Source organism: Hyperolius riggenbachi, chromosome 7, assembly GCF_040937935.1.
Source record: "Hyperolius riggenbachi isolate aHypRig1 chromosome 7, aHypRig1.pri, whole genome shotgun sequence".
NCBI lineage: Eukaryota > Metazoa > Chordata > Amphibia > Anura > Hyperoliidae > Hyperolius > Hyperolius riggenbachi.
Window position 1 is genome coordinate 109,879,602 of NC_090652.1, and position 17,844 is coordinate 109,897,445.

General features: G+C 44.8%; 1 protein-coding gene across 2 annotated transcripts in view; it reads left to right on the forward strand.

The window, feature by feature from the left end:
- Nucleotides 1–1,888, forward strand: part of INTS1 (integrator complex subunit 1) — a 168,059-nt gene extending 166,171 nt beyond the window's left edge. For both annotated transcript variants that reach the window (XM_068244500.1, XM_068244501.1), the window contains 2 exons: nt 246–355; nt 1,634–1,888. In XM_068244500.1, the coding sequence (XP_068100601.1) occupies nt 246–355; nt 1,634–1,749 (226 nt within the window). In that variant the 3' untranslated portion in view covers nt 1,750–1,888. The remainder of the gene's footprint in view (nt 1–245; nt 356–1,633) is intronic.
- Nucleotides 1,889–17,844: the final 15,956 nt, after the last annotated feature.

The window sequence follows — 17,844 nt, forward strand, 5'->3', positions numbered from 1 at the left end:
TAACTAATACAAGTGGCTTAGTCAGTTCATGTGACATGAAGTCAATTTACAGTAAATAGTGAGAAAACATTTTCTAGAACAGAAAAAGGTGTCTACATCAATTTTTATTACCTTTTTTTTTGCCTGTGTTAGTTATAGTGGTTTTATTTATCTTTTTTTTAGTAGTTGTGTTATAAAGTGCCTGATGTTGGCGATGGTACAGTTACTGCTGATTGTTACTGATTGATTTTTTGTTTTTCCCCCAGCATTGCGTCAGACTTCCTGCCTACCTTCATGTACTGCCTGGGTAGTAGAGACTTTGAGGTGGTACAAACAGCACTGAGGAACCTGCCAGAGTACACACTGCTGTGCCAAGGTGAGACCACGCCCTGTTATCATTGTCCAGATAATGCTACATCACCACATAATATCGCGCTATTTACTGTATGTTAACTGTACAAGAAAAAGAGGTAATTTAACTGGCTTCAGACTCTCTGTATAGTGTACCCGAGGCGATGCAAGGGGGGAGATGAGACAAAGAAGTATGTTCCCTGCTCCATGCCATGCCTCTGTGTCCTATATGTGCTGCTCTCTGCCCACGCTGTGACCCCTGAATCTTACGACAAGCAGCTTGTCGGTAGATTTACAGGTAAAGGGGCATTCCTTTGCAAGAGAGGCACTCCTGCCAAACGCCCCTTCTGGTGTTAGGAACGCCCTTTCCCCAGCTCTCAGTTGCCCAGGTCTTCCTCTGCCCTGCCTCTTCCAGGCCTCTCCCTGCCTCTCCCATGCCTCTGTGATGAGACACACAAGACGAAATTTGAAATTTGGCTATTGCAAGACACAGGAGCAGCGAGCAGTGGTGGTACGCTACCTGATTCGGGTAGTCTCCCGTATCCGGTAGTGTGTTTTTGTTTTTTTAATGAAAGCTCTACACCCAGCTTGGGTTCACTTTAAAGCACAGTGAGGCATTGCATTTCTTTGGTAACAAGAAAGATGCTTTTGAAAGATGGTTTTATTGCAACTTAAGGTGGCCATACATCAGGTGACTTGGCGGGCGATCAACCATCCGCTTTGATTATTATAATCGAAATCAGATGAAAATGGTGCCGCTAAGTGCATGCCCGATCAACGGCGTGACCAATTTCGGGCAGATTTGGTTGCAAAAATCGGTCGGACACGCTGCAAGATATTGGGCCGACTTGCTCGATCAGGTGCATGGCAGTAACGGCGAGCGATAACTGGACGAGTGACGAAACCCCCAGCGTTGTTCCCGCAATGTATATGTACGGTACGTATATATGTAATGTATATGTGCTGTAATGTGCATTTATACATTACCTGTCCTGTGTCGCAGTGCCTGTTTGTCTTCCGCCGCTCTTCTATTAACCGCATACACACTGCCAGCACATACTATGCCGGCGCGCCACGCCAGCAAAGTGTATACGGCTAATTGAAGAGAGGCGTAAAATGGGCAGGCATCGCAATACAGGACTGGTAATGTTTAAATGCACATTACAGCACATATACATTACATTCACCCACACACACAGCGGTGAGGTGGTGGACTCGGCATGTGGTATCTATGTTCTTTACCTATTTATCTTAATGAAAAAATCATTCCTGCTGCCTCATTTAACACTGTGTCTTCCCACAGAACATGCGGCTGTTCTTCTGCACAGAGCCTTCCTGGTGGGAATGTATGGACAGATGGACACCAGTCCGCAGATCTCAGAAGCCTTGAAGATCCTTCACATGGAGGCCATGGTGTGAGAGCCACGGCAGTTACATGAAATGGACTTTATAAAACTCAAGAGGAAATGGACTTTTAGAGATGTTACCTTAGCCATGGGCATAGTTTCAGTGAAGTGTTTTATATTAAAACCAACCCCTGATTGAACTTTCTTTGTAACCTAAAGCCTTCATTGTGTTTCCTTGTTGTGTGAAGATTGGAACTGGAGCAATGCATCCATGAAAGGAGATAGGAGAGTCTACAGATGGTTTAGTTGAACTTCCTTTGCCATTGTTACACAGAGTGGCACCAAGCTTATCCCCATCTCTCTTGCATAGCCGTGCACAGAGTGTTACTGGTTATACTGAAAAAAGGGTGGGAAGCTGCTGAAACCTCCCTATGGACCAATAGCCAGATGAGCTCAACAGCAGTGCAGACTGCAGAGCTAACTCATAGGAGCAATGTGTAGGGAAGGTCCGCACTCGTCCATAAAGCAAATCATTTCTTTATTGAAGACCATTTGAATAAGATTCCGATTCCCACAAGGTCCAACGCGTTTTAGATCAAGAGAGCCCTAGTCATGACTAAGAGATCCTTAGTCATAGATGAAACGCACTGGCCATTGTAGGGCATCTGTATTGCCTGTTCTTCAAACTTGTCCACCCCCAGAGTTCTACTTTTGGAGCCAGAGCTTTTCTGTCATGCAGCCCCTACCTTGTGGAATGCCTTGCCAAACTCTATCAAGACAGCTCCAACCCTGGACACGTCTAAATCAAAACTGAAAACCCACCGGTTTAGCCTGGCATTTACGATCACATAACTTGTACACATTACTATGCACTGATCTGAGACAAGCTTATGCGCTTTGGGTGCTGCAGGAGAAAAGCGCTTTACAAATGTTTGGTGGTTGTTCAAATTGTCCTCAATAAATAAATGATTTGCTTTAATTATGAGTGCGTACTTTACCTACACATTGTACCTGTTAATGGCTCAATTGTCCAGAGGACTGTAAGCTGTGAATCTGGCTTAATGTGGACCCAAACCAAAAACATGATCATGGTGTAACATTAATTAAAATTCACGTCCAAATTATGGTAGCTACACTGCAGGTTCCAGGACGTGAGACTAAAATCAGCTGCCGCCACGATCATGCTTGTGCACGCGTGCCCCTGTCATGTTCACTAATCCCATTGTGAATGACTGCTGCTAGCAGCAGTCATTCACATAAAGTTACATGAAAAGTGACAGTGTAACATTATTAAATAAAGTGGGGTTTTTGTGTGTGTGCGCGTGCAGTTTTGACCCCTACCAAACTAATTAACCCCTTGTGTCACCTATACTTGGCCTTAAGATTCGTGGACAACTGTAATGGCCGTCGCCCATTGCGATCAAATGCAATCACTATGGCGACAGCTTGGGGACCCTGCGCTGTATAATTGCATTTAAATGTTGTTGCCTAGCAATGCGTTTATACAGCATTGGGATCCTCACACTGTGCGCCCTATCGATCGCAAGCAGTCGGTACAGACGCACAGGCTTGCGATAATGGTAAGCTACATGCCCGACTAGTGATGAAATATGGCATGTATGGTATCGTTTTAACTGGGACTTGCCAAGTATTTTGAGGTGTTTTAAAACTTCGGCACTTGTAATATAAAAGTTAGGAAGGGGAAACATGAAAAAAAATTGGAATTTTTGCATTTACGCTTATTTTTCTCGATACATTGCCCCTGAAATTAAATAATGAAAAAATAATACCCTAAGAAAGCCTAGATTGTCCTGAAAAAAAAAATATTTGTTTCACTTTGATGGCATAGGTAATAAAAAGTTATTGCTGTATCAAAAGGGACACAGCTAATATGCCAAAATTGTCAGGAACCTTAAGGGGTAAAAACCCCGGAACCTGAAGTGGTTAAAGTATGAAATCCTCCATTAATTTAACCAATTTAAGTGCAGGCTGGAGCCTCTCCCCCAGAGGTCATCTTGCCGAGGCAGGATTGTATTGCATGCTGGAACCGCTACTACGTGAGCTCCCTGAGTTTCAAATGGAAATAAAATTGCTGAAGAATCACATGCAATTGTGTTTACATTCATCATGTGGTTTTCACGCATCTTGCATTTGCATTTGGTGGTAACCTGAATTTGATGCAGCAACCCACTTATCAAAAATTTGAAACGATAGTGGAAGAGTAGGTAGGCGGTATATTTGTATTTACTATTTATAATACTGGGGGTGCAAAACGGTCTTTTTTTTTTTTTCTTTAGCTTTGCTCCTCTTTTAAAGGACACCTGTAGTGAGAGGAATATGGAGGCTTCCATATTCATTTCCTTTTTTAAGGACCACTGTAGCGAAAATCTTAAAATTTAAAATATACGTAAACACATATAAATAAGTACATTTCTTCCAGAGTAAAATGAGCCATAAACTACTTTTCTCCTATGTTGCTGTAACTTACAATAGGTAGTAGATATTTGACATTATCGACCGAGGTTTTGGGTTAGTCCATCTCTCCATAGGGGATTCTCAGCGTGTCCTTTACTTTATATAAAGATGCTGGCCAGTCTCCATGCTCACCAAACACTTTTTTGGCAGTTGGATGAAGTAACTGCTATTCTTTAAGTGCTTTTGAAAATAAAGAAAACCCTGAGATCTCCCCCCCCCCCCCATGAGGAAATGGGCTAGTCCAAAACTTGTCGGTTCTGTCTGATTTCTACTACCTACTGTAAAGGGGCCCATACACTGGTAGATTTCAGCCGTCGATCGATTCTTTGGAATCGATCGATCAGAAATCGATTCTATCAAATCTATTGATTGTTCAATTTGCGGCCGATTTCGATCGATTTGATCTATCTGACAGGATGGAAAATCTAGGTCGATCTGCTGCTGGCAGCAGGTGTGGAGAGAGGAAAGATTAGTGTTATGTTTATGTAGGGGGGAAATTAGTTTTAGATGTGGGTGGGGAAGTTAGTGTTAGGTGTGGAGAGGGGGGAGTTGGTGTTAGTTGTGGAGAGGGGGCAGTTTCTTGTTAGTTGTGGAGAGGGGGCAGTTTCTTGTTAGTTGTGGAGAGGGGGGAGTTTTGTGTTAGTTGTAGAGATGGGGAGGTTAGTGTTAGTTGTGGAGAGGGGGAAGGTTAGTGTTAAGTGTGGGGAAGGGAGAGGTTAGTGTCAGGTGTGGAAAAGGGGGGAGGTTCCTGTTACTTGTTGAGAGAAGGGAGGTTAGTGTTAGTTGTGGAGAAGGGTGGAGGTTAGTGTTTGTTGTAGATAGGGGGGAGGTTAGTGTTAGTTGTGGAAAGGGGGGAGATTAGTGTCAGATTTGGAGAGGCTCGTGTTCTAATAACAGTAATGTAATGATCGCTGCTGCAGCAGCTATTACTGGAAGTAGTAGTGCTGCAGCTCAGGCAGTTCTGATCTATTTCCATGCAAGCTGCATAGCTTTGTCTGTCTTTCCCTGCTGTCAGCTTGTGACTGATTATCATTCACCTGTGTGGGAATCTGCATGTCTGCTCCCATTGGATGACCTCAGTATAAAGATCTGCTTCCTGCAGGGTTTCCTTGGGTTTTCATAGCTTCAGCTTAAGCCTGCCTTGCTGTCGCTTTAGCCCCCGATCGTGTTTCTTGTTATAAAGATACTTTGCTGGTCTTTGCATCATATATTGGTTCATTGCCAATATATATGCATACCAGCACGTTTATTATTTTCCTTGTATTTGTGTTACGTTGATACATCAGTGTCGCTGATGTATACGTACATGAACTGTTTATATCCTGTGTGCAGTTAGTCAGCTTTCCAGCACGTTTTGGTAGGTTGCGCGTACCGTGACCACCCGTGCTGAGGTAGTTACCCTGCTCCTGGTTCTGTTTGTGGATTGCGTTCATCTCTGCGAAGAGATAACGAATCCTTCTGAATCCTGTTCTGTTACTGTTTGTGGATTGCGTTCATCTCTGCGAAGAGATAACGAATCCTTCTGAATCCTGTTCTGTTACCGGTTGTGGATTGCGTTCATCTCTGCGAAGAGATAGCGAATCCTTCTGAGTCCTGTTCCCTGTATTACTCCAGTCCTAGTCAGCGTTCCTGCTTATGTCATATATCGGTTCATTGCCGATATATACATATGTTAGTCAGACGTTACAAATAGTTTCATTGATAGCTGTAATTGTAATACGCTAGGAAAACATACTTATTGTATATTTATCTGTGTTACGTTCATCTATCTCGATCCTGCTATTTTCTGACTATCCTGTCCTGTCTTTGTGAGGCACGCCATCGCCGCATCGCATTGGCTGCCTCATTCCAGTCTGTCTGGTTTTGGACGCTTGCTGTCGCTAAGTAGCCGCTAGCTAGCAAGCGTTCATTCTGTCTACCTGTCCTGATCTCCTCAGTTTTGGTTTGTGCGCTCAGCGCTACTTTGCGCTGAGACGTTATAACGAAAGCATTGTTTGTGGCTGTCAGATCTGCACCGGCTCTGTGCGCCACAATCTCCTATTGGAGTCAGTCCTCCCCTCCACTATACTAGGGATAGCCTGTTTCCTGGTGCTAGTGTGTGTACCTCCTCCACGCCAGCTCATGCGTTGCATGCTGACTGTGGAGAATACACCACCAAGCCTCACATTATGAAAACCCCATTACCAATCCCCATTGTGGGGGGGATTCCCAGAAAGTATGACACTGTTAATTATGGTTCCTGTTCCTTTAAGAAATTTGAAGAACTTAGCTCTGAAACAGAAAATGAGTTTTTCTCTGAATGTGCCAGGTTCCTGACCAATCCTGATCTCCAAGCGACTCCTGTTTCAACCTGGGCACTCCAACTAAGTTATATTTTGTTTAAAGGGGAATTATTCCAGTGGGCATTTGATGTTCTCAATCATTCCGATTTGAAAGATAGACCGCTGGAATTTCTAGCGTTTGTGATCCATAACTGGTTGCGCATAGATCCATTGCCTTTTCCTCTTAATGAACTTTCCTCCCTGGCTAGGGAAAATAAAGATTTTTGTTTAAAAAAATTATCTGAGTATGATTATGAGGAGATATTACAGAGTATTGAACAAATCAACTTATTTGTAAAGCAAGGAAAGTTTGCATACACTACAGTTCAGCACTTGCTACAGGTATTGGAGATTCTTAGGAATAAGGAATCTGCCAATCACCTGCTAATTAACCCAATATATGTCCTTGCTACAATCATATCTGCAAACCATGATCTGCCTGTTAAGTATGCTTGGAATCCTCCATTTGAGAAAGGAGAGATGGAAGCTCTGGTCAATGAATGGAAGAATGATTCAAGTTCATTTTGTCAATTTTACAGTGCAAAAAGTGAATTGGTATTGAATGCATGCATTAAGTCTGCCTATAGCCTAATAAAAACTGGTGTGTGTGTGTGAGTATGACTTTGTGGCTCCATTGATTGATGTGTGGGAACTGATTTTGGATGATTTTTTTGTGACTCCGAATTCGCAAATTTGGCGTTCTGACCCGCCTGCTTCAGCACCTTTGGCTGATTCAGCAGGTGATTCGGAGCTCTTTTTGTGTGAAATTGAAGTTCCAGAAAACACCAGAAAAATCTTGCCTGTCTCTGCAAACACTTCTGCAGAAATTACCTGTGTTAATAAAGTTCAACTCCTGTCTGATCCAGCAGATGCGCAAACATTGTGTCTTGATCTTCCTGTTTCTACACCTCGCTCTAGTTTCGTGAATAGCTCAGAGCATCTGCTATGTGAACCTGAAATCGCAGAATTATTACCTTGTTCAGAAAATTTTCCAATAAATTTGCCCTGTACCATGAATTGTGCAGTAGATCTCTCCAATGAAACTCAGGTCACAGAATCATTATGCTGTCCAGCAGGTGCTTCCATGGTTTTGCCCTGCAATATGGACTGTTCAGTGATCCTGTCCAGTGAAGCTGTGGTCGCAGAGTCTTATGCTTCACCCAGTATTTTGGATACTTTAAACCCTCTAGCAGAGGAGGCTGAAGCACTGCTTACCTCAGTTGGTGTTGCAGTAATATTCACTTGTCTAGCAGCTGTTTTGGAATTACAGTCTGCTCTAATAAAACTTGATGAATTTCTGCCCAGCAAAGCAGAAGCCATTGAAATATTGTCCTCGTCAGCAAGTGTGTCAGATACCTTGCCCTGTACACAGTCTGATTTAACCAATGTTGTTGAGTCCCTCTCCAGTGTTATAACAGCCGAGGAACTCCAGCCCTGTCCTCTGAATGTTTCAGAAGTCTTGCCCTGTAACATGGATAATTCTGATTCTCTGGTCAAAATAATAGAAATCTCAGAATTTCAGTCCGGTCTGATGAGTGTTCCTGAAACCCAGCCCTGTATCCTGAAAGATTCTAGTTCTCTGGCCGCTGTGGCAGAGGTTCCAGAGTCCCCTTCCTGTCCAGGGAATTCCTCAGTTTTGCCTAGTCCAGTGGGGGCTGCTGCAATACTGACTTGTTCTGCAGCGCCTCATGAGCTCCAATCCAGTGTATTAAATGAGTCTCTGTCCAGTCCAGAGGTAGTTGTGGAGTCCCTATCTGGTTCAGTGCATACATCAGAAGATTTGTCCTGTTTTGTTGGTGCCCCTGAATCTGATTTGTTACTGACTTTGCTGGAATCAGCGACATCGAAGTCTGATCCAGCATTCTCGTGTAAAAGTCCAGTGGTTGCGAAGTTTAGTCATGATGATTTTTTTTTTGGCCAGTCCTGGTTTTGGTCCTGTCTTGGCTGACCCTGAGGCTCACAGTTCCTTGACATGCCCAGAGGTTTCTCTTGTGCCGGTGTGCCCAGATGTTCTTTGTGTGCCAGAATGCCCAAGTGTGTCTAAGGTGTTAGCGTGCTCTGATGCTTCCTTAGTGGGAACACGTTCTGATGTTGCCAGTCTGCCTGCATGCCCAGAGATGGTTCTGGTCCCTGAAAGCCCTGATATTGATGTTTGTCCTTGTGGCCCTGACTCGGGAATTGCCCTAGGTTCCATAGGGGTTCTTGATAGTTCTCCATGTGAGCCTAAGGGGCGTTCTGACCTATGGGGATCTCTTTGGAGCTTCAAGGTGTTCTGGGAGGTCTCTGAGAAAACCTGTCCTGGTGCCTTGGACTGGTTCAACAGTGGGTTTTGTGTTGGTAAAGACAGTACCGGTGGGCATTGCAAAGGCTTTGGCGTTTCTGAACGGTTCCTGGAAGGCGGTGGGTATCGCTCAGGGAATTTCGGAGGGCTTTCTTCTGGAAATCATGGTTCTGATGGGTGTCACACTGGGGCTTGTGGTACTGATGGGCGTGGTTCTGTAGGTTCTGGTTCTGATGGGTCCAGTCTTGTGGGGACTGATTCTGGAATTCGGTCTTGCCGGGCTGTCCCGGTCATCATGAATTATCAGTCAGACTGTTTTGTTGGGAATTTCAGTTTTGAAAAGCGTCTGGAATCCGCTTTTAAAGGCGGGGGTACTGTAATGATCGCTGCTGCAGCAGCTATTACTGGAAGTAGTAGTGCTGCAGCTCAGGCAGTTCTGATCTATTTCCATGCAAGCTGCATAGCTTTGTCTGTCTTTCCCTGCTGTCAGCTTGTGACTGATTATCATTCACCTGTGTGGGAATCTGCATGTCTGCTCCCATTGGATGACCTCAGTATAAAGATCTGCTTCCTGCAGGGTTTCCTTGGGTTTTCATAGCTTCAGCTTAAGCCTGCCTTGCTGTCGCTTTAGCCCCCGATCGTGTTTCTTGTTATAAAGATACTTTGCTGGTCTTTGCATCATATATTGGTTCATTGCCAATATATATGCATACCAGCACGTTTATTATTTTCCTTGTATTTGTGTTACGTTGATACATCAGTGTCGCTGATGTATACGTACACGAACTGTTTATATCCTGTGTGCAGTTAGTCAGCTTTCCAGCACGTTTTGGTAGGTTGCGCGTACCGTGACCACCCGTGCTGAGGTAGTTACCCTGCTCCTGGTTCTGTTTGTGGATTGCGTTCATCTCTGCGAAGAGATAACGAATCCTTCTGAATCCTGTTCTGTTACTGTTTGTGGATTGCGTTCATCTCTGCGAAGAGATAACGAATCCTTCTGAATCCTGTTCTGTTACCGGTTGTGGATTGCGTTCATCTCTGCGAAGAGATAGCGAATCCTTCTGAGTCCTGTTCCCTGTATTACTCCAGTCCTAGTCAGCGTTCCTGCTTATGTCATATATCGGTTCATTGCCGATATATACATATGTTAGTCAGACGTTACAAATAGTTTCATTGATAGCTGTAATTGTAATACGCTAGGAAAACATACTTATTGTATATGTATCTGTGTTACGTTCATCTATCTCGATCCTGCTATTTTCTGACTATCCTGTCCTGTCTTTGTGAGGCACGCCATCGCCGCATCGCATTGGCTGCCTCATTCCAGTCTGTCTGGTTTTGGACGCTTGCTGTCGCTAAGTAGCCGCTAGCTAGCAAGCGTTCATTCTGTCTACCTGTCCTGATCTCCTCAGTTCTGGTTTGTGCGCTCAGCGCTACTTTGCGCTGAGACGTTATAACGAAAGCATTGTTTGTGGCTGTCAGATCTGCACCGGCTCTGTGCGCCACAATCTCCTATTGGAGTCAGTCCTCCACTATACTAGGGATAGCCTGTTTCCTGGTGCTAGTGTGTGTACCTCCTCCACGCCAGCTCATGCGTTGCATGCTGACTGTGGAGAATACACCACCAAGCCTCACAAGTAATAATCCGAACATTTGTATAGCGCTTTTCTCGTCGGACTCTCATCGGGGGTGGTTAGTGTTGGATAGGGAGGTGGGAGGTTAGTGTTAGGTGTGGAGAAGGGGGAGGTAAGTATCAGGTGTGGAAAGGGGGGAGGTTAGTGTTAGGGGTGGAGAGGGGGAGGTTAGTGTTAGGGGTGGAAGTTAGTGTTGGGTGTGGAGAGGGGGGTTAGTGTTGGGTGTGGAGAGGGGGGAGGTTAGTGTTGGGTGTGGAGAGGGAGGAGATTAGTGTTAGGTGTGGAAAGGGGAGAAGTTAATGTTAGGTGTGGAGAGAGGAGAGGTTATTGCAAAAGCCATGCTCGGTTCATGACAAACCACCGACCACATCTACACACTGCACAGCCTCATCAAGACACATGTCCACAGCTCTTGCGGCAAAATGGTGGGGAGAGTGGGGAGATTAGTGTTGGGTGTGGAGGGGGGGAGATTAGTGTTGGGTGTGGTGGGGGGGAAATTAGTGTTGGGTGTGGAGGGGGGGAGATTAGTGTTAGGAGTGGAGAATGGGGAGTTTAGTAGGGAGGATAGTGTTTGGTGTGGAGAGGGGGGAGGTTAGTGGTGGATGTGGAGAGCGGGAAGGCTGGTGGTGGGTGTGGAGAGGAGGGAGGTTAGTGTTAGGTGGGGAGAACAGGGAAGTTAGTGATAAGTGTGGAGAGGGGAAGTTAGTGTTCTGTGGGTAGAGGGGAGGTTAGTGTTAAGCCTTGTACACACTTTAAATTATGGTTGGCCAATAACTGACCAATTATACCACCTCCATGAAGAATGAGGGTCAACAGATATTGAATACTATGAACAGATTGTGTAGGTAAACCCTCATACTACATGGAGGTAGTAAAATTGGTCAGTGATTGGCCAAATATAATTGAAGTATGTACTAGGCTTTAGGTGTGGAGAGGGGGAGGATAGTGTTAGGTGTATGTAGGGGGGGGGAGATTAGTGTTAGGAGTGGTGGGGGGTACTGCTAGGTGTGGAGAGGGGGGAAGTTAGTGTTAGGTGTGGAGAATGGAAAAGTTAGTGTTAGGTGTCGATGGTGGGGATTAGTGTTAGGTGTGGAAAGGGGAAAAGTTAGTGTTGGGTGTGGAGCGAGGGGAAGGTATTGCAAAAACCAAGCTGGGCTCATGCCAAACCACCGACCACATCTACACACTGCACAGCATCATCAAGACCACAGCTCTCGCGGCAAAATATATTTTTTATTGCTTTGTGGATTTTAAAAAGGCATTTGACTCTGTGTGGCACCTGGACCTTTTCCTAAAACACCTATAGAGCAGAAGAGGAAGAACCTATGATGTCATCAAGAGTTCATATACCGGAAACTAATGCAGTGTAAAAGTGGACAGGAAGAGAAGTGCGTTTTTTCAAGCCGGGTTGAGGAGGCAGGGCTGCAGTCTGACCCCAATGCTTTTTTATATACATTTACCAACTGGCTGTAGTCCTGGAATCCTCCCCAGCACCAGGCATGACCCTGCATGACCGCAAAGTGAAGTTCCTGCTGTATGCAGATGACCTCCTGATGTTCTCCCCAACAGAGAGGGGCCTACAGGATAACCTGGCAGTACTGGAGAGTTTCTGCACCACGTGTGCACTGCCCAAGAAGACAAGTTATGGTGTTCCAGAGGGAGACTCTAAAAAAAAAATCTCATTTACATGAAATGGCTTAACACTGGTGACCACTAACAGTTACATCTACCTGAGGTTGGAGATTAACCAATCGGGGAGCTTTAAGTCAGCAGTAAAGGCCCTAAAAGAAAAAGCCTGCAGAACCTTTTATGCCCTCAGAAGGCAACTATACCAGCTAAAACCAAAATATTCGACAGCATCATCACCCAAATCCTGCTCTAGAGCAGTGAGGTATGGGGCCTGGCCATCTACCTTGACCAATCAAAATAGGACTCCAGGCGAACAAAAGTCTTTCCTTTAGAGTTCTGCAAGTATCTTCTCCAAGTCCGTTGCAGGACTTCAAACTCAGCCTGCCAGGGAGAGCGAGGCAGATTCCCTGCTGTCTATCCAGCAGAGGACTTTCTCATACTGGGCACACATACAGAACAGAAGCCTCGGCACATACCACCATAAAGCCTCATAAGTCTGAGTCCATACCATGCGCTCTGAAGCAAACCTTCAGCAGGCAGCCCAGCCAGGACCACCAACACAGCCTAACAAAAGCCCAAATAAAAGGGACTATAAAAAGATGCAAGGAACGATACCTAGAGGAATGGAGTGACATAAAGAATTCCCAGAAACTCAATGGTTGCCAATAACTGCAGAGGGAGTACACAATGGCCCTGTATCTAGAGAGGCTACACCACCCCAAAAACAGACAGACCCTGAGCCTGTACCATCTGAGTGCCCACAGCCTGGAGATAAAGACAGGACAGCACAGACAGACAGACATGGAAGCCCCAGGAGAAGAGGCTGTGCAGGCGGTGTGTCCCTTGTGGATCAGGCACACTTCCTGCTACTCTGCAACAAATACGCACCTGTGAGGACTACCTACATCCCAGATTTCACCTCCACAGATGAGGAAAGGAAACTCTACATCCTACTGAGGAAAGAGTAAACCACAACGTGCAAATATCGGCCTGAAATGTCGCCACCTGCCACCCCACAGACTGTATGGTTTGTTCCTTATATCATCCATACCCTTTTAGACTGTATATCCCAACTCCCTTAGATGTATGTAGGGGGGAGATTAGTGTGGAGAGGGGCGAGGTTAGCGGTGGGTGGGGATAGGGGGAGGTTAACGGTGGGTGGGGATAGGGGGAGGTTAACGGTGGGTGGGGATAGGGGGAGGTTAGCGGTGGGTGGGGATAGGGGGAGGTTAGCGGTGGGTGGGGATAGGGGGAGGTTAGCGGTGGGTGGGGATAAGGGGGAGGTTAGAGATGGGTGGGGAGAGGGGGAAAGGTTAGTGATGGGTGGGGAGAGGGGGAAAGGTTAGTGGTGGGTGTGGAGAGGTGAAAGGTTAGTGGTGGGTGTGGAGAGGTTAGTGGTGGGTGTGGAGAGGTGAGAGATTAGTGTTGCGTGTGGAGAGGTGAGAGGTTAGTGTTGGGTGTGGAGAGGTGAGAGGTTAGTGTTGGGTGTGGAGAGGTGAGAGGTTAGTGTTAGGAGCGGAGAGGGGGAGGTTAGTGTTAGGTGTGTAGAGGGGGGATGTTAGTGTTGGGTGTGGAGAGGTGAGAGGTTAGTGTTAGGAGCGGAGAGGGGGAGGTTAGTGTTAGGTGTGTAGAGGGGGGATGTTAGTGTTAGCTGTGGAAAGGAGGTAGGTTAGTGGTAGGTGTGGTGAGAGGGGAGATTAGTGGTAGATGTGGAGAGAGAAATGGTTAGTGTTAGGTGTATGTAAGAGGGGGAGATAAGTGTTCGATGTGGAGAGGGGAGAGGTTAGTATTACAGGCGTTTTTGACTTTGATTATGCTTAAATTTTACCTAAAATAAATTTTCAAAAGCTCTAGACCCCCACAAACACATACCCATTGGTGCAGGATCTGGTCGGCCAAGCCACATAGAACAACACAAGGGATCCACAGACTGCAGGGAGGTAGATAAAAGCCGGTAAACTTTATTAAAAAAATTCCACACAAAAAAAGGACAAATACATCCACAGGATCAACTGACACGTGTCGGGCTCAGAATCTACCCTTAGTCATAGTTGTGATGTTCTTGCTTGAATTGTACCTAGTCATCAATTTGTACATACATCACATACATATAATATTTTATTCATGTATTGGGGGGGCCATCTATATTGTACTTTATATAAATGTTAATATACATTGCCTTATCCATTTGATTTTTTTTTTTACAACTTTACATCGCATGTATGGATTTCTGGAAATATTGATCTATAAAGCGCCACCATATTCCATGGCGCTGTACAAAGTAAGAAACAAAATGGGGTACAAAATAATACAGGCAATGGTGTATACCAATATACAAAATACAGAGTTGGTTCAAAACACAGAATCGGTACAAAGAACAATATAGTATTAATTACAAAATTAATATGAATAAATGTGTAACAAAATCCAAGACACAAAAGGGTGAGAGAGCCCTGCCCTTGTGAGCTTACAATCTAAATAAATATGTGTCTATCGGTGGTATATATACATTTATATATTTAAAGTTTGCAGGAGCCCCCAAAGTTGCTCAGGGCACCCGCTTCTTGATCACGTCAAACTCTTCTCTTCTTCTTCTCTTTGGCATGTAACGTTGGTTTGAGTGCACTCGATTTTTATTACTAGGTCTACCTCCTTTTTTTTTTTTTTTCTTCTTTTACTTCTTCTCTTTGGCATGTAATGTTAGCATGGGCACTCTTCAGTCTTGATCACAACGATTTCTTCTCTTTCGCAGGTAACGTAAGCATGAGCCATTCGGTTCTTGATCACAACTTTTTCGTCTTCTCTTTGGTATGTAATATTAGCATAAGAGCACTCTATTCTTGATTACAACGTCATATTTTTCTTCTTCTTCTCCGCCTCTTTGGCATGTAACGTTGGCATGAGAGCACTCGATTCTTGATAATGAGGTAGCTGAATAGGCCGTGGAACTTGCTGGTGGGACCACGGCATGAATTAAATTACATTATGACTACAGCAGTAGGAGTCGGTAGTAGCATAGTAGCCCGTGGAACCTGGCAATGGGATCACAGCACTAATTAAGTAAAATTATAGCAGCAGCAGAAGGAGGTTCCTGGGAGTAGTTATGAAGCAACAGCAGGAGGAATTGGTCTTAGCAGGGTAGGCCATGGAACCTGGCGGTGGGATCACAGGAATAATTAAATAAAATTGTGACAGCAGCAGAATAGGCCATGGAACCTGACAGGTGGGACCACGGCATTAAGACAGCAACAGAGAGAAAGAATGACTAGCACTTCAGCATTTGAATCATAACCAGGGCGAACAATATAGTCCATAGGTTTACATACACTGTGCAGCCGCCATAGCACAACTTTCCAACATCAAAGATTAAGAGAGAGGGTGGGCACCAGTGCTCATATCACCATAAAAACATTTATTGGCAGCAGATGGTAAAAACAGAGGAGGCCCCCGATGGAGAGCGATCCCCCCTACCTGACAGCGACCGCGATCTAGCACAGTTACCGGCTGCGATCTAGCGCAGTTTCCGGCATCTCTGCACTCCCGCAAAACCTCTGATATGTGTGTTGTGAAACAGCTGTCAGGTAGGGGACAGCACTCTCCATCGGGGGGCCTCCTCTGTTTTTACCATCTGCTGCCAATAAATGTTTTAATAGTGATACGAGCACTAGTGCCCGCCCTCTCTCTTAATCTTTGAAGCAGTCTAGAAGCTGCAGTTTGGCCCTCGCCACAACTTGGACAGCATAGTTTTCAGCACAGATCAGCGGAGATTAAGCAGGTAGTAGTGCATCAAGGAGACTCTAGGACACAGGTGTCAAACACAAGGCTCACAGGCCGAATGCAGCCCTCCTTGCCATTTTATGTAGCCCTTAAGAGTTTCCACTGTCGAGTATTGTAAGTTCCTGTCCAGAGGAGTGCACCGTTGATAGTGTTTCTGATTGACACATTTTTAGTTTGATCCTGGGTGCAACAATAACCCACAGGACTCCTCCCAACAAAATTAGCACGGGGCCCCCTCCTTGAATCCAAATCCACCAACCCCCTCCTGGTAGCTGGTAAAGCACAAACACCTACACATCTACCACCACCAATAGCAGAGTAGTGCAGCAGAACAGTGTAATATTTAAAATTAGATCAGGTAAATATTAAAAAGTTCCACTGTGCTACTCTGCATAAGGGGGAGGAGTTTTCCCTCACCCACGGTTACTATGACTACTCCACTTAGTTTGAGACTGTTCAGTAAATGTTACATTTTAATAAACAATTTGGCCTGTGACTTGGACTAGATTTTAGATTTTGTCCCCTTACCTGATTGAGTTTGACACTTCTGATCTAGGAACTGGTGTAGCTGTTTTCTTTGTTTGTTTTTTACTTTTTTTTTGCAAAAACTAACTTTTTATGTATAGTTTATTTAAAATAATGTTAAATGCATATACAATAAATGTCCCAAAGTGGGGCTTTTAAGCGTCAAGGTTTTCTGCCAGTGGCCCACAATTATGCCAGGCTTTTCAGTGAAGGTGGAAGCGCTTGTGACTGAGCGCTGTGGAATAGCTGACAGGCACTTGGGCAGTGCTGGTTCTGGGTGATTTGCGCTGCTAGACAGCCTGCTGATATAAGTAATGCAGGCAGGTGAGTGGAGCTAATTAAATTACCTGCTATTTGTAAGTGATTTGGAATGTCATGCTTTCCCCTGTGTTCCGGAGAGAAGGAATTTTCTCCTCTTTGAGAAAGTGATCTGCCTTCAAAGCTCCTCTGGAGGTAATCCTCGCACAAGCAGGTTTTTTTTTTTCTTTAGCGTCGGTAGAATTTAGCTGAAAAGGTATTACTGTCTTCTGCAGCTTGAGGAATAAGATTTTTTTTTTTTTGCTGCCAAATGATCTGAGGTTATGCGCCTTATTTTACTGGAAAAGTTTTAACACAAATGTGTAGACAACAAGTATCTGTAAAGAATCTGTTTGTAAACTGAACAATCCAAAAATAAAAAATAGAGAAAATTGACTTAAAATCAGTGAGCATCAAAAGCTATCAACAGGGCCGGCCCTACCATGAAGCAGACTAATTCACGTGATTCAGGGCAACAGACTGTAGGGGACAACATCAGCTCTATAGCACCTTACCCCCTGAGTCCATTCCGGCCTGGAGGGGGAATAGTAATTAGTACCGCCGTGACTTGTGGAGGAGTCAGGTGAGCTGTTTTCCGGCTTCACCCTGCCCCCAAGTTTTCCGACAGCAATATACCATTGATATGCCAATATACTCTGTAGATCGCTGCGGAAGATGTCGGTGCTATATAAATACTAAATAATAATAATTGATATATACTGTACATCCCCCACCTCACCCCACCCCGACCTAAAGCAGCTGTTGTACTAAAGCTATGGGAACTGACAATATTTACCAGCTTCTTTGTCATATCTATGAGGCCTCACATCTCACCCTTTTTGCGTCCTCAATCCACATAATGTGATGTCACTCAACATGTAAAGGAGGTGATTGGATTTGTTATGTCTGTGCTGGTTATCGCCCGGACATAACATGATGTCATTACCTGTTCTATGGGACATGGATAGAAAGATTATAACCCCTCCACGGGCAATTACTGTTTGGAGGTGAGTATTTCACCACAAATAGGCTTAGGTAAAACACTGCCACTTACATTGTAGTACCGTACTCAAAGTTAAAGAGGAACTTTCCCTGAAGATAGTAGTAAGGGAAAAAATAAATCAATACATTGCAGTGAGAGGGTAAAACAAAATAATCGTACATCAAGAAATGATTCATACCTGCCGTGTAATTCGTTCATGTTGTTTGATCCACTGTGAGCCTGCAGG